At 36.4% G+C, this 15,331-nt stretch overlaps 1 protein-coding gene across 1 annotated transcript in view; it reads right to left on the bottom strand.

The window, feature by feature from the left end:
* The window catches only part of LOC108358934 (uncharacterized), a 267,395-nt gene that overhangs the window by 133,925 nt on the left and 118,139 nt on the right, over window positions 1-15,331 (bottom strand). The window contains exon 2 of the mRNA XM_017610464.1: window positions 5,465-6,221. Within this exon, the coding sequence (XP_017465953.1) occupies window positions 5,465-5,935 (471 nt within the window). The 5' untranslated portion in view covers window positions 5,936-6,221. The remainder of the gene's footprint in view (window positions 1-5,464; window positions 6,222-15,331) is intronic.

Here is a 15,331-nt window from a genome sequence, read left to right as displayed (position 1 = left end):
TTGTTCATCAATTGTAATAGATTCGTTAGGGCGATAGTTGTTTCTCAAATTTTAATTGATGAAAGAAAATATTTCCGAGATCGGAGCTGCCTTGTCGAGTTGTCTTCTAGTTTCTCGAGTTCTCGAATCATCGAAACGAATACACTTCAAGATGGTTAAAAATGGAACCATTGGCATTGATGCACGGTAAAGAGGGTGTGCATGACGAGCCCACAAATCAACCACTCGATCATGGCTGGAATTGTGAACGCCGCAATGTAAAATGATGCCCAAAAATGCATCGAACTCAATCGAATCCATCGGAGTCCACTCACGTTGTGGGCGATCTGGATTTGCACGTTATATTCAGCTGCAAATTTTGCACCTCTTTGGTTCGTGTAGCGTATGATAAGATCTTTAATCAAGTCAATGAAAATTAGATTGAAAGTCTCTTGTTTCGCCAAAAACTTTTTGTTGGCAGGTCCATCTGTAAGTATGGAAGCAATGTAATAAAAAACCCGGTGCTTGTATAGAAGCGCCAAATAATACGCACCGCTCACACGCATGATATTTCGCGTTTGAGCTCGACCAGCATTAGACAATGGATTCTTAGACCAAATCGTATTATCTTTTGAAGTATAAATTTGATCCGGCCTTAAATTTATCATAGCTGAACTCAAAAGTTGTTGCTCAACTTCTGCATCTTTAGGCTCTTCGATTTTGACTTCAATATCGTTCAAATCAGAGATATCTTCCTCAGCTTTTATTTCTGCCGGAAAGTCGCCCTCCTCTTCATCTGAAGCAGATCCTTCAGGCAGATACTCACCTTCGATGTCTTCGAATTGATCATCCTCGAAACTATTAAGCTAGCATATCAGGGACCTATTTTATATATATATATATAGGTAGAACTTTAAATGTAGAGCCCTTGCCCCTACCCAGTTACAACCATGGTCACTTCCCTTACCTTTGCATTTTGCCATTCCTGAATGACCTCCTATCATTTGTGTGCATCTTCTCTTGCAAATTATGGGATTTTGATACATTTTGCACATAGTCACCTGGGTGACTAATACTCTAACGACCGACTAAAAATTCTTCACACAACCGGAGGGTTAAGTCATCCGCGGATGTGAAAGCGGATGCGAATATCTAACAGCTATACGAATGCGAATGCGGATGTCAAGTATTTTTAAGAAACAATTAGAATCAAGCATAATGACGAGATCTTTGTTTAAACAGCGCTTACAAGCCAAACCAGATGTGTCAGGTTTTTCTAAAGTTCTTTAAAAAGAATTCTTCATTCTCATTCCTTTGGCTGTTTCAGAATTTAGGGAATGTAACATCATGAGCGTTTTTCGATTTTAATTTCTGTTATTTTTAATACTTCCTTCTGCGACTGGTTTGAAAAATGTGTGCTTATAGCGAGCTAAATAGGTGGATATGGAAAATAAATTATTATTTTCCAGGAATAAAATTTTGAACAAAATTCTGTTTTCAAACTCGTGGCTGCCAGCCGAATCGGATCAGAATATTGTTATTTAAAAAAAAGAAACACTCTGTTTTTTATAAGCATTTGAATCTCACGTAATTTTTATCTTATTAAAGGTCAGACCTATAGTTTTTTAATTATTTCTCTTTATGTCCAGACGTTTATCATTTCTGCTGGAAATCCCTATTTAAAGAGCTTACACTTTGATTTCAAATAACAAAGAAGGGACAGTTTTACCACAGAAGTTTTTAGCCAAGGATCCAATGTATATCCCTATAAAAAAAATATTGCCCGACATGTAAACAAAATTACTGTTTTTAAAATTTTTGCTAAAAATAAATTCCCCAAAGAGCCCCATTTGAAATTATTGAAACCAATATAGATGTAAGATCAAAGGCAAATCTCGAAAATTTGGTTAAGAATTACAGTGTACACTTTCTTCTTTTGCGTCTAGTAGTTTTTTTAAGATTGGCCCAAAAAAATCATAATAAAGAAAGAAAGCAATGCAGGTATTTAAAGCACAGGAAAAAAAATTTGCTAAAAAGACTATGTTCTCTATGACGTACGTCAAAGGTCAAGTAGAAGTTGGATCTTGTATGACTGCCCATTGATAGCTCGGTTATATAGCTTAAGAAATAATATGTATATGTTAAGAAATATATATATGTATATGTATAGAAATATGTATATGCTTAAGAAATAATATGTATATGACATTTTTATAAATATGACATTTGACCGGTTTTGTTACACAAATACTCCCACGACCGCAGGCAAAAATATTGGCTACAATTTGTCATTTTTCGGTGCACTTGCACAACATTCGCAAAAGCTCCGCATTGATTATTGCGAATGCGAAAGCGAATGCGAATGTTAAAATTAATGCGGAAACTCCGCGGTTGCGAATACGAATATTCGCAACAACCCTGATTCAGACACCTGCCGCACGTGTCCCAAGGATGGTTTTAGGCTAAACAAAATTCTATATGTAAAAGGGGCGTGGCACCTCCCATACAAACTAAAGCTTTCATACTACGTATCCCTGGAAGTGTTCATAGTAGAGTTCTAGAACTTGGTATGGAGATATACGGGATCAATCGCATATTCTTGGAGAAAAATTGGAGCTATTGGAAAAGGGGGCGTGGCACCTCCCATACAAACAGAATTTTTCATACTTCGTATGGAGATATGTATATATATGAAATCAAGGTTTAGTTTTATAATTTAGTCCGCCAGTTGGCGCTGTAGTTGAGTTATTACTAATAATCTTATTTATGATCCGATTTAGCTAATATTTTAAATATGTAGTGGTAATAGTAAGGGCAATACTATTGCAAAAACGTGCTGCCAAGTGGCGCTGGAGTCGAGTTATTACTAAAAAAAATAGCCAAGTGAGAAAAAGTGCCGTGAAGGTCAGATTAAATCGACCTGTTGCACCATTGAGTATATCGAACTCTACTGTGTTACGATTGGCCCAAAGGATGTGATTTTCCGATATTATTATGCGTTCCAGCTTTTAAGGTATTTCGTCTGAAATCAGTACATGTATATTGCATTTTTGTTGAACCCATTTTGAGATTGCCACCAACTATACTGTAAAGCTTCTAGGACAGATTCACTATAGAACCGGGTCATTGTTGCCGCCATGTAGGGAAGAGGGAAACATTCTTCAAATTTATTTCGTTTTGCGAATAACCGTTTTATGAAATGCTGCACACAAATAACCACCAAACCATAATCTTAGCAGATGAATGAGAATGTTGGCCCAAAAAGTTTCAATAAAAAAATAAAAATTTTGGGCAGGACGAAGTTCGCCGGGTCTGCTAGTAAAAATTAATGTTCTGGCGTGATTGAAGGTGCTGCCACATATTTTGTTGGCCAACATATTCTCTCGCCTATGAATGTCATTTTGCCATGATTTTGTTCCCATTTTTGTAAAGTTGCTTACAACACTTAATTAGGGCCGTTTTCTCATCTAACCTTTAGATTACCGGCCACTTTATCGTCTCGATATACGAGTTTTCGTTTTCCCATCACCGCATTAATTTTTCCAATCAATAAATTTTAGCTCACCCGATGCAACCTTTACAAATTTGTAACCAACTTTAAATTTTGGTTTGGTTTTGGTTCATGAGTTAGATATATTCAAACAAAGTTTTTGTTTTTGCTAACAGTTGCTCCTGCTCTATATTTGCTTATGCTCCATTGCCAACCATTGAAATTTTATGATGTAGTAAAGTTTCACTCTCGGAAGTGTAGTGAAGTTTCACTCTACGGAATAACAAATTTAATTTTACCGGTAAGTTAAGAAAACGAAAACACTGAGGAACAATTTATCTGCCCTGTTAGTAGAGGCAACTTTACTGCCCTTAGGGCCGTTTTGTCATCTAACCTTTGGATTACCGGCCACTTAATCGTCTCGAACAGGATTGTTGCGAATATTATTCCAAAATAAAAGTCCTTTCCGGATAATAAACAAACGGCCTGTCCAAACTAAACCAATTTGGTATCATATGAAAGAGGACTGAATTAGCTTTTAAACAGATATAACGAAAGACCTCTATTTATATTTTTTTTATAAGGTTTTTTTATATAGGTTTGTTCTATGGTAATTAATTAACATTTTTTGTTGAAATAGTTTTCAATATGTGCCTTTCCTCGTTTAGACATTTCAGTTTTAAAGCTATTTAAGTCCTCTTTCATTTGATACCAAACTTGTTTAATTTGGATAAGCGGTTTGTTTATTATCCGGAAAATACTTTCATTTCGGAACAATATTCGCAACAACCCTGGGGCTCTATTCTGTAACTGTGAGAAAATGTAGTGTACACCGGGTGCAAAACTCACAACAAAAACTCCCCGACAAAAGTTCAGCAAGTTTTTCGGAAGAGAAGTGTACACAATTTTGACAGTTAAAACTCATTCTCACACATGCTGAATCGCAAAATGAGGAAGTGTACACAATTTTGACAGCTAAAACTCATTCTCACTCTTCCTGAATCGCAAAATGAAGAGTGCACACAATTTTCAGTGTACACCTGAAAACGCACAGTTACAGAATAGAGCCCCTGGTCTCGATATACAAGTTTTCGTTTTCTCATCAGTGCATTAATTTCACGAATCAATAAGTTGTTGCTCACCCGCGGCACCCTTTAAAAATGTTTACCCAACTTTAAATTTTGGTTTGGTTTTGGTTCATGAGTCAGATATATTACATATTGCAACCAAGGTTTTGGTTTTTGCTAACAGTTGCTCTTGCTCTATATTTGCTTATGTTGCATTGCCAACCTTTGAAATTTTATGACGAATGTAGTGAAGTTTCACTCTAGGAAATGTAGTGAAGTTTCAATTTACGGAATATCAAAATTATTTTTATCGGTAAGATAAGAACACGAAAACACTTTAAAGTGAGGAACAATTTATCTGCCCTCTTAAAGGCAACTTTACTGCTTGCATTAGAAAACGGCCCTTAAGATTACTTAAAGTTGCCTTTACTAACAGGGCACATAAATTGTTCCTCACTTTAAAGTGTTTTCGTTTTCTTATCTTACGGGTAAAAATAAATTTGTTATTCCGTAGAGTGAAACTTTACTACACTTCCTAGAGTGAAACTTCACTACATTCGTCATAAAATTCCAAAGGTTGGCAATGCAACATAAGCAAATATAGAGCAAGAGCACCTGTTAGCAAAAACCAAAACCTTGGTTGAAATATCTAATATATCTAACTCATGAACCAAAATTTAAAGTTAGGTACAAATTTTAAAGGTTGCAACGGGTAAGCAACAATTTATCGATTCGGGAAATTAATGCGCTGATGAGAAAACGAAAACTCGTATATCGAGACGATGAAGTGGCCGGTAATCTAAAGCTTAGATGAGAAAACGGCCCTTAAAATTTTGCTTAAGTTTTTTAAGAATCCGAAGTCCGCGAATGGCGGCACCTTCATTTTCTGCATCGTGGTAGTACATAGTAGTCCTGCTGTTTTACTCACATGATTTGTCGCATTCCAGCAGCAACATTGCCAACCTGTGTGTATCGCCGGTCCTGGTCGGAAGCCCAGTGCATCTACATCTGAACCGTTTTGTAACTGCAGTTGGTGTTGCGTCCACAGATCACTCACCGTGGTGCTCATGTTTGCATTGGTAATGGTACTACTGTTGCCTCTATTAGAGCTATTGGCTGCAGGATATAGGAGCTTTGGCACACTGCCCGTTAGCACCCCATCAAAGCCATATCGAATGTCGTAGCAGTTGCTCAACTTAACACTATGCTCCGCGGCATTCCGCCTGTTTTCGGCACAACAGCAACAGCAACAATAGCATAATAGCAGCCACAACACCGGCAATAATCGAAATAATGGATATATACGCAATTGTAGAAAGAAGTTGAAGAACCGTCGGCGGCGACTCCAGCTGGCATTCGACATTTGCACTCTGGAATTGTGCTTAGAGGCGCGCCTCATTGTACTGTGGCAACTGTGTTTGATATCATTATATTTGTTGGTTGAGTGCCTGTGGACGTGAATTGTGTTATTTTGTTGCAATTCTTACTTTATTGTTGCTGCTGTAGGAAGAAATCCTTTTTGCAAATTGTGGCTGTGACACTTTTGCTTCTTTGTTCCTTGATTACATTTAATGGCATTAGACGGCAGCCGCAGGCGTTCCATGCAGGCCACACTACAATGTAAATATATTCGTCAGGGCAGCAGGGTGGGTGGCCCTATTTTGCTGTCTGAGGTTCATATGGATCTGCAAAATAAAAGAAATTCCAGAAGGTCATAATATAAAGCTATATATGTAGTTATGAAAGCCTGTAATCAACTGTAGATAGCATGCTTCCGACCTGAATGATAAAAAGGTGTATGAAATGAGGTGAATTTTTATTAAGTAGAAAAAACATTAAGATATTTATGTTATCCCACAATTTACAGAGTATGGTATAAACCTCAAATCTACATCATAATATTTATAGTGTTAACATGTACGGGTTTAAGTACCAATGCCAGAATAGTAGTAAAAAAGTCGTATACTAATATCTTATTGAAAATCGCACGGTTTTTAAAATGTTTCTAGTCAAATTTTGTATCTGATCTGGTAAAATTTTGATTTTTGGCTCATCGCGAAGCTTTCTGGCGGATAGTCCCGTCAACATTTTAAGAATGTTTATGTTGATGGATTTGCATTCGCTACGATACAATAACATACAATATCGTTACGGTGAACATCCGTTCTGTATTATACGGGACAGTCCTGGGCATGAATCACGTAACTTTGAAACGATTGTGGTTCAAACGATACTGACAAAAAGATGTCGTCAAAACACTGATTTATGCATTTTTTTCTGTTACGTGCTACTGTTACTGTTACGTGAATCAAAACTGGAATTGAGTGGACGATATCGCACAAACGATCCAACAATTGTTTTTTGACCAATTGGCCTGGTAATTTATTTATTTTATACGGGACGCCAATTGTTCTGTATTTCTTTTAATGTCCTGTATTTGTCCCGTATTCGATGTTCGGTATTTCCACGCCTTGAAGGCTCATTAAAATGGCGCACAGTGGGGCTAAAAATGTTTCTGTGGACAAATGAATTTAGAGAGCCGAACAGATTTCAAGTTTCTTTTTTTTAATAAGAGATAATTAAATTTCACGTCGATCTATCCGTGGCGATTTTTTAGTAAAGCCCTAGTTGTTTTATTTACTTATGTTGAAAAATAAAAGAAACAAAATTTTTACGTTTGAATGCTTCCACTTTTTTGGAATAGATCGATGTGAAATTTAATTATCTCTTATTTAAAAAAAGAGACTTGAAATCGGTTCACATTTGGGCTCTCAAAATTCATTTGTCCACAGCAACCTTTTTTCACCCGCTGTGTAGCATGCCTATGAACCAGTTTGAGGCATGGTTCGTAATTTTCTCCATAAACAGTTATTATACTTCGAGATATATATCAGAAAATACTCATAATTGGCTTCGTATAATAATACGTTCTTTAAAATACATTTATGCAAGTTTTTTGTACAGGATATATTAGATAAATAAAATATTGCAAAAACAAATATATTTTAAAAACAAGCCTTTATTTAACATGTACAATTAATTAATCCCAACGGTTTTTACCCTCCATCCCTAACGACACGAGGGGCGCAGTCCACATGACGTACGGAACCTTTTTATACCCGAGCGCACTTGTGCACAAGGGTATATTAATTTTTTTCACATAACGGTTGTTTGCAACAGCCAAAACGAATCGAGATAGATTTAGACAAATGTATACATAAATGATCAGAATGAAAAGAGAAATCGATTAAGCCATGTCTGTCTGTCCGTCCGTCCGTACACGATAACTCGAGCAAAAATTGAGATATCTCCACGCAATTTGGTATGTAGGTTTCTGTTGATCCAATGTAGGTTGGTATTGAAAATGGGCGAAATCGGACCACGCCCACTTCCCATATAACGGTAATTTCCAGAAATACGAAAACTGCGATATTTTAGTAACTACCGACGATTATTCACTCAAAATTGATATTTATAACAATTTTTAGACGAAAAATAAGAATATTATAATTTTTTGGAAAATGGGCGTAGCCACGCGAACTTATGGTTACATGTGTATATCGTGGTAACCGCTGCACCAATTTCTTCCAAACTTAGCACAGTTGTTGGCCTTCATACAGCATACTAATTGGCCGAAAATTTAAAAAAATCGGACAATAACCACGCCCACATCCCATATAACGGTAATTTACAGAAATACAAAATCTTCGATAAATCAGTAAATATTAAAGCTGACTTATTCAAAATTGATGCTCGCAACAATTCTTTACCAATATGGTCGCAAATATGTATATCGGTAACCGTTCTACCAATTTGTACCAAACTCGGTAATTTTATTGTGCTTGCCACATAAAAGCAAAACGTTGAAATTGATTGAAATCGGACTAAAATTACGGCCGCTTTCCATATAACGGTAAACTTCAGAAATGCTTGAAACTGCTATATTTCGAAATTTAAGGACGCTAATTTACTCAAAATTGATACATCCCCGGCTTACCATCTAGCGGTAGGTTTCGGAAAGGTGAAAAAACATATGTTTAATACTTGCGCCGGGTATTTAATGTTCGGCTCCACCCGAACTTAGACTTTCTTACTTGTTTTCCTTTTTTTTTTTTTGGTGCGAATCGTGGGAACAGGAGTTTGTTAAATGTCGAGATCTAAAACTATTCAGCTACAGAATCAAATTCATCAGCTGATTGGATATGCTAAAAATAGTAGCTGTGTTTTCGTATTCTCCAGCAAAAAATATCCAGTAACTTGCCAGTAACCATATTTCGGAGAGTAAGTCAATATTTACTCCCAATGAGTGAAATATACAAGAAAGTACGAAAACGCAAAACCAGCAAGAAGTTGCTAGTTTTATGAACAGCTGATCAATTTGTTATTTTCCGATGCAATTTTCTTAGAAAACTAGTATTTTCCATCTTATTGTATATTTAAATAGGTTTATTTTGTCAATTGCAACTATAAAAGCACCACAAAGAATTATTTTGTTAATGTGAATTACATTAAGCATCACGCCATCAGCTGTTTTTCTTACTAGCAAATAGTTGCTAGTAAAAATTTATCCAGTAAAAATCCAGTAAAACTTGCAAGTTCAGCTGTCAATTTTGCTCTCTCAATTTCCCCTCTTTTGCAAGTTTCTTGCAAGTTTTTGCGTACGAAAACGACATCCAGTAAAAAACCAGTGACGTAGCGTCACGTGACATAAATTTCCATCGTTATGTTTTTGTTAATATTGCTTTTAAATGAATTTTTAACGCAAATAAAACATGTATTTTATGTAGAATATACTTTATATTTTGACTTCAGCGCCAATTCAGGGTGAATTTGTTGGAAATCTATGACTTATTATGTTTCAACTACATACGCCAAATTCGAACCAAATCGGCCATAAATACGGTTTTTCGAAATATCTCAGCCTTGGCGCCACCTAGGAAGACCATTTTACGCAAATATGATTCTACTTACATAGCCAGTGTATATTTTAAAAAGCAGACAAATCGTATAGGGTAAATACGTTAGATATAAGACTTTTATTTTTTTTGTCGTGGTGGACCTTCCGATGGAAACACCCATATATGTACGAGTTTTCGTTTTCTCATCAGCGCATTAATTTCTGGAATCGATAAATTGTTGCTCAAAGTAAATCAGTAAAAATTATTAGTAATTTTCATTCGAGTTTGAGTAACTCCTTTCACTATTTGGCTTTTACTAACTTTAACGAAAGCTTAACTTATTAATTTTAGTGCAGTTTTTACAAAATTTGTTTGCTAACAAATCTTTTGTTACACTACTTTATTTTATTCTTTTTATTTGTACATAATAAATAAAATCTTGTTTTAAAAAAAAATATTTTTTTTTACATTATTTTATTTTGAACTTTTTTAGTTTTATTTTATATAATCAGGACATAATATTTCTTAATTAAAGGCTGACTCTCAATCTATAAGACTAGTACATTTAATATAAGCTGTGTAAATCTTTTCGATCATCTGTTAAAGCTGAGCAAAACACGTTGAGTTCAGGTAGCGAAAAAATTGTACGATGGAAAAAATGGCGGAAAGTTAGCAACTGTTGAACCAGAGAATGTTAATGTCATGAGAAGGCGCAAATGTTAAGTAAAATTTTTTTAAGTACTAATTTGAAGATCTGAGATGCGGGATCACTGAGATCAATTTTAACTACCATATTCTATGGTGAGGTGAGAAATTTGTAGCAAATTTACATAAATTAGCTGCCGTTGATGATTAATATTTGCAAATTTACGCCGTCAGCTTATGAGTACTGTGGTGCATGCTGCAAAAATGTAGCATTGTACATTAACATTCTCTGGTTTCACTCTACGGAATAACAAATATATTTTTACCGGTAAGATAAGAAAACAAAAACACTCTAAAGTGAGAAACAATTTATCTGCCCTGCTAGTAAAGGCAACTTAACTGCTTACATTACAAAATGGCCCTTTTTAATACTCTCAACAATCAAAATAAAAATGGCCCTTAATCAGCAAAAAGAGCCTATTCAAACTAGCTTCAACATTTGCCCCATCAAAATCGGTGTTGTCCTGTGTTACCTACACTAATTATGTATATAAAGAGAAGCTGCTTCTTTTTATAAGAGGTGATCTCGCGAACGGCTGTAACGATTTTTTGAAATTTTGGACATCTACTGCAGACTTTGGATATATTAAGGGAGCGTGGCATCACCCATACATATCGAATTTTTCATACCGTATATCTCTGAAAGTATTTGTGGTAATGTCCTGGAAATTGGTATAGAGATTTTTGGGCTACTGGAAAAGGGACGTGGTGCTTTCCAAACATATTGAAACTTTTACCTATCTGTAAATATATACACCCAGAATACAGTGCTTTTTTTCATTTACATAAAAATTTTTTTTTGTTAATTCTTTCTAGAAACATAGTTCATTTTGCATCAAATGGCACCAAATTTTGAGTATGCAGTTTTTTAGTTCACTCAATTTCAGTATCGTAAAGTGCAAGTTTTTAATGACTACAAGATACCGTTGATTTTTGAGAATTTTTTCGCAGATGATGTTGCGCATTTTCTCCGTATAACGAATGCGTGAGAGATTTTGTATGGGAAAAAATGCCGAAGAGTGTCAGTATGTAAAAGACTTATTCTGGTGGCTTAACTCCTCCTAAATGACCGAAACGATTTTAATGATAATTTTTAGTGGCGCTGGAGCCGAGTTACTGCTAAAAATCGTCGATTCGGAGGCATCAGGGATCAAAGTCAAATTACTCCCGTTAAATCAACCATCAGAACCATTGCGGTCCTTGCTTTACAGTGACTAAACAGAAATGGAGGATATGCCTTCTGTCGACCACAAAACCAAACGTGAACGTGAATTGATGGCGAAAACGTTGGACGAAATATTTCAATAAAAAAAATTAATTTTGGGCGGGACGAAGTTCGCCGGTTCTAGTATTAAAATAATTATAATTCAACGATATTAATAGATTGGTGCACACACTTTCATATATCGATGGTCCTCTGCAATAACGACACAATTCACAATTAAAAAATAAAATCCCTTACTACTGTTAAGTGGCTCATGTCTCTAATCCTTGTCTAATCCATTTCTTATATTTACTAAAGTAAGTGGTAAGGATTACTACAGTAGGTAGTCAAGATTAGACATGAATTAGAAACGGATTAGAGACATGAGCCACTTCACAGTGGGAAGAGTTTTTATTTCTTTAATTTTGAATTGTGTCGTTATTTCTGAGGACCATCGATATGTATGTACATACCAGGGTTTGTTGCGAATATTCGCATTCGCATTCGCAACCGCGGAGCTTCCGCATTAATTTTGACATTCGCATTCGCTTTCGCATTCGCAATAATCAATGCGGAGCCGCACAAAGGAGTATTTGTGTAACAAATCTGTTCAAAAGTCAAAATTATCAACTTTGATAAAAGTGTCTTTAAACCTATTATTTCTCAAGTTATATAACCGAGCTATCAATGGGCACACAGTGGTCTTCAAGCATCGTTAGGTATTAATAAAATGTAGCCAAGCGCAACCTTCAGAAAGCCATTCCAAATTACTCCCAGATTTCAAAATTTCAAGGTGTGTAATCGTAGCTGCTCGCCCTTTTCGATTGGGGCATATTCCAATGAAATTGTGCCGGTGTCAGATAACTAGACCGAATATCAAATACTGGAGTCAGTGAATGAAAAATGTAGCCAAAAGGAAAGTTGTTCTCAATCGAGCCTAGATTCCGAATTTTCAAGGCACGGAATCGTAGCTGTTCCTCTTATCGATTGGCACATATGCATCTTCGGACTATTACTAACAAATATGCATCAGGGAAGATCTCCAGTTGAAGAAAATATCAAAACAGTAGCTACAACTTTGCGGATAAGAATTAAACTTTTCAATACCCGTTACACTGAGGGAAAAAATATTAACATCAAATAGAAACGTAATTGATCTTACCATAAACGTCAACGAAAGTACTGTATATTGGTAAAAATTCACTTAAGCGCATATTAATATGACCGCGTTCGTTCTGAAAAAGCATCCGTGAAGTGAATAATCAAGACAAAAACTAAAAAAAAATACTTGTGGCAAGCATCTTTGCGCACTCAGCTACACCCAGACATATGAATCTGCTTTCAAATGTTGAATTTCCATCAACACCACAGCACGCGATTAGTACGAACTACATAGCTGCGAGAATGCATTTGCTTTTGCGGTCGTTCTCTTTACCAGAGAACTTAGATAGATCTATCTAAGTTCTCTGTCTTTACTCTCAAAACATGTACAAGGTTTGCAAACGATATCAGCAAGAGAATGCGAATGAGCGGGAGTATAATATTTCGCGAATGGAATGCTCGCTACCATCGGTGTAACGGAGTATCTCTTGTTTTCTTTACTATGCTCTCTGTTTCGCATTTTTAACTTCAAATCGGTCATGGGCACATGGTTGCCACTCGCCAACATTTTTTTTCTACCAAAATCTCTCAAGAAAAGTTACCAAAAGTTACCAAATCTTCACTACCAAACTCTTCACTTCTTCAGTGTGAAAAAAATATACTGAATAACACTGCTATATTTCATAACAAATATGTATATACTTACAGCCCGGTTCTGTGCACTTAATAAATTCAATATTTTTATAATTTGTCAATTTTTGATTATTTATCAAAAACTCCCAGTTCTAGCACAGAATTTTAAATCTGTTTTCTTGATAAATTATCAAGATTGCAAATGCTATTGACAATTATAATAATTTTTTTATTAGAAAATATTTTTCTATCAATTGATTACTGCATGTGCCGTTATTCTCATTTTCGTTGTTGGTGTTTCCGACAGGGTAGGAGCAAGGCATATTCAACAAGGTAGAAGTGACAATTCAGTCGAGCACTCTCATAAGTTGCGTTCCAGATAACTTCGTGTAAAAACCTGTAAAACTGTTAAATAACAAAATCACTCTCTTGAAAGAGAGGAGCGAGAGCGAAACAAAGAAGGTCACCTGGAACGCGAAAAACCACTTTTCCTGTAACTACTTCGATTTTTTTTTTAATGTAAAGTGCCATGGAGACGATGAAATATCTTTATCAACCGTCTCGCGTTATGCTTGACAAAAAACAAGTGCACTTGCCTTCTGATCGTCGTGGTGAGCAAGTGCGCGGACAAGAAAAATAAATTGTTTGTTTAATTGACGAGTTTATTTGAACGTTTGCGGGCCAATCTCATACATATGCAATGCTTGACATATTTATTTGATTGTCTCCGTGGCGCTTAAGGTTCTGTTTTTGTTTACAAATGCAACCCTGCTTATCGTTTGACACTTTTCATGAACTTGCAGGAAGAAAAACTTCGGACTAAAACCTGCAACTTCTGACTGAGAGAGAGAGCAAGTTACTCTCACAAAAGTGGTTTGACTTACAGGTTTTTTGGCACCTGGAACGCTTTCCTGCAAAAAAAACCTGCAAACCGTGAATATCTTGAGCACCTGGAACGCAACTATAGCTGACTGTAATGTTAGAAAATATAAACAAAGAAATTAACCCTTTGATATGTATTTACCACATTTGATAAAACTCAATACCTTTGAAATGAAAGTTTTTGTAAATATGAAAATTATAAAATCTTATTAGAATCAGCCTCATTTTAGGCTTTTCCACAAAATTACATACTAAATGAAACACACTTGTTTATAAAACCGTTTTGATAATTTTCTTGCATGTTACTATCCCATTCTGTTTTAGCATTTATTCTTTTATTCAAATACTTAATTCTTAAGTATATTAGACATAAAAAAAGTTCGACTCTTCTAAATTTAAAACAGAAATTAACTTCAATAATTTAGCTATTAAATTTTTGCAATTCGAAAATTTCTTCCATTAAATTTATTAATAATTACNGGAATTTCGGTTTAGGTTTTATAAGACCACCATTTGAAATTCGGTCTATCCATGTATATGAGTGGGGGATTTTCTTCTCATATTCGGTATAATACATCCTGCACCTATGAACAAACGCATCCGCTTAGAATACTCGGGTGCAATGGGCATGGAGGATGGTTCCGTGCGCAGAAGGGAGGATGGTTCCGTGGCAGAAGTGGAAAACTTCTGGCTGACATTCACCTGGGAGTGGCCAAAAGCGATTCTTGTGCGTACGGTTCAAATCGCAGCTCACAACGTCCGGATATTTATATCCACGTATCCTCTGGGTAGCAACCAAACACCCGTTTGGGAGCGAGCTAAAGTGAGAAGGCGTAAAACTTCGCGTGCGCTGGGTTTGGGTCCCGCCACGTTAAAACCCCGCCCAATGAAAAAATCCAACAAGCCTCGGATGAGACCCCCTTTTTCTGATGACGACCACGGCAAACGTATAAAGGACTATGATTTAAGGGTATGCACCTGGAATATCCGGACCCTTAATGGGGAAGGTGCCTCTGCCCGGCTGGTTGATGTCCTCGGGAAGACAAAGGCTGACATCACCGCCATCCAAGAAATGCGATGGACGGGGCAAGGTAAAGTAAGCGTGAAGCCTTGCGACGTCTACTACAGTTGCCACGTAAAGGAGCGCAAATTCGGTGTTGGATTCGTGGTAGGAGAGAGACTCCGTCGCCGAGTACTGGCGTTCACCCCGGTGGACGAACGTCTAGCCACAATCCGCATCAAAGCTAGATTCTTCAACATCTCGCTCATCTGCGCCCATGCCCCGACGGAAGAGAAGGATGAGGCGTCCAAGGATCTCTTCTATGAGCGCTTGGAACGTACATATGAGCACTGCCCCCAAGGTAATGTCAAA

The sequence above is a fragment of the Rhagoletis zephyria genome, unplaced genomic scaffold (assembly GCF_001687245.7).
Source record: "Rhagoletis zephyria isolate East Lansing unplaced genomic scaffold, Rhagoletis_zephyria_1.1 Rzeph_scaffold_00315, whole genome shotgun sequence".
NCBI classification, from domain to species: Eukaryota; Metazoa; Arthropoda; class Insecta; order Diptera; family Tephritidae; genus Rhagoletis; species Rhagoletis zephyria.
Note: the sequence above shows the minus strand (reverse complement) of the source record. Positions and strands in the feature narration are given on the sequence as shown.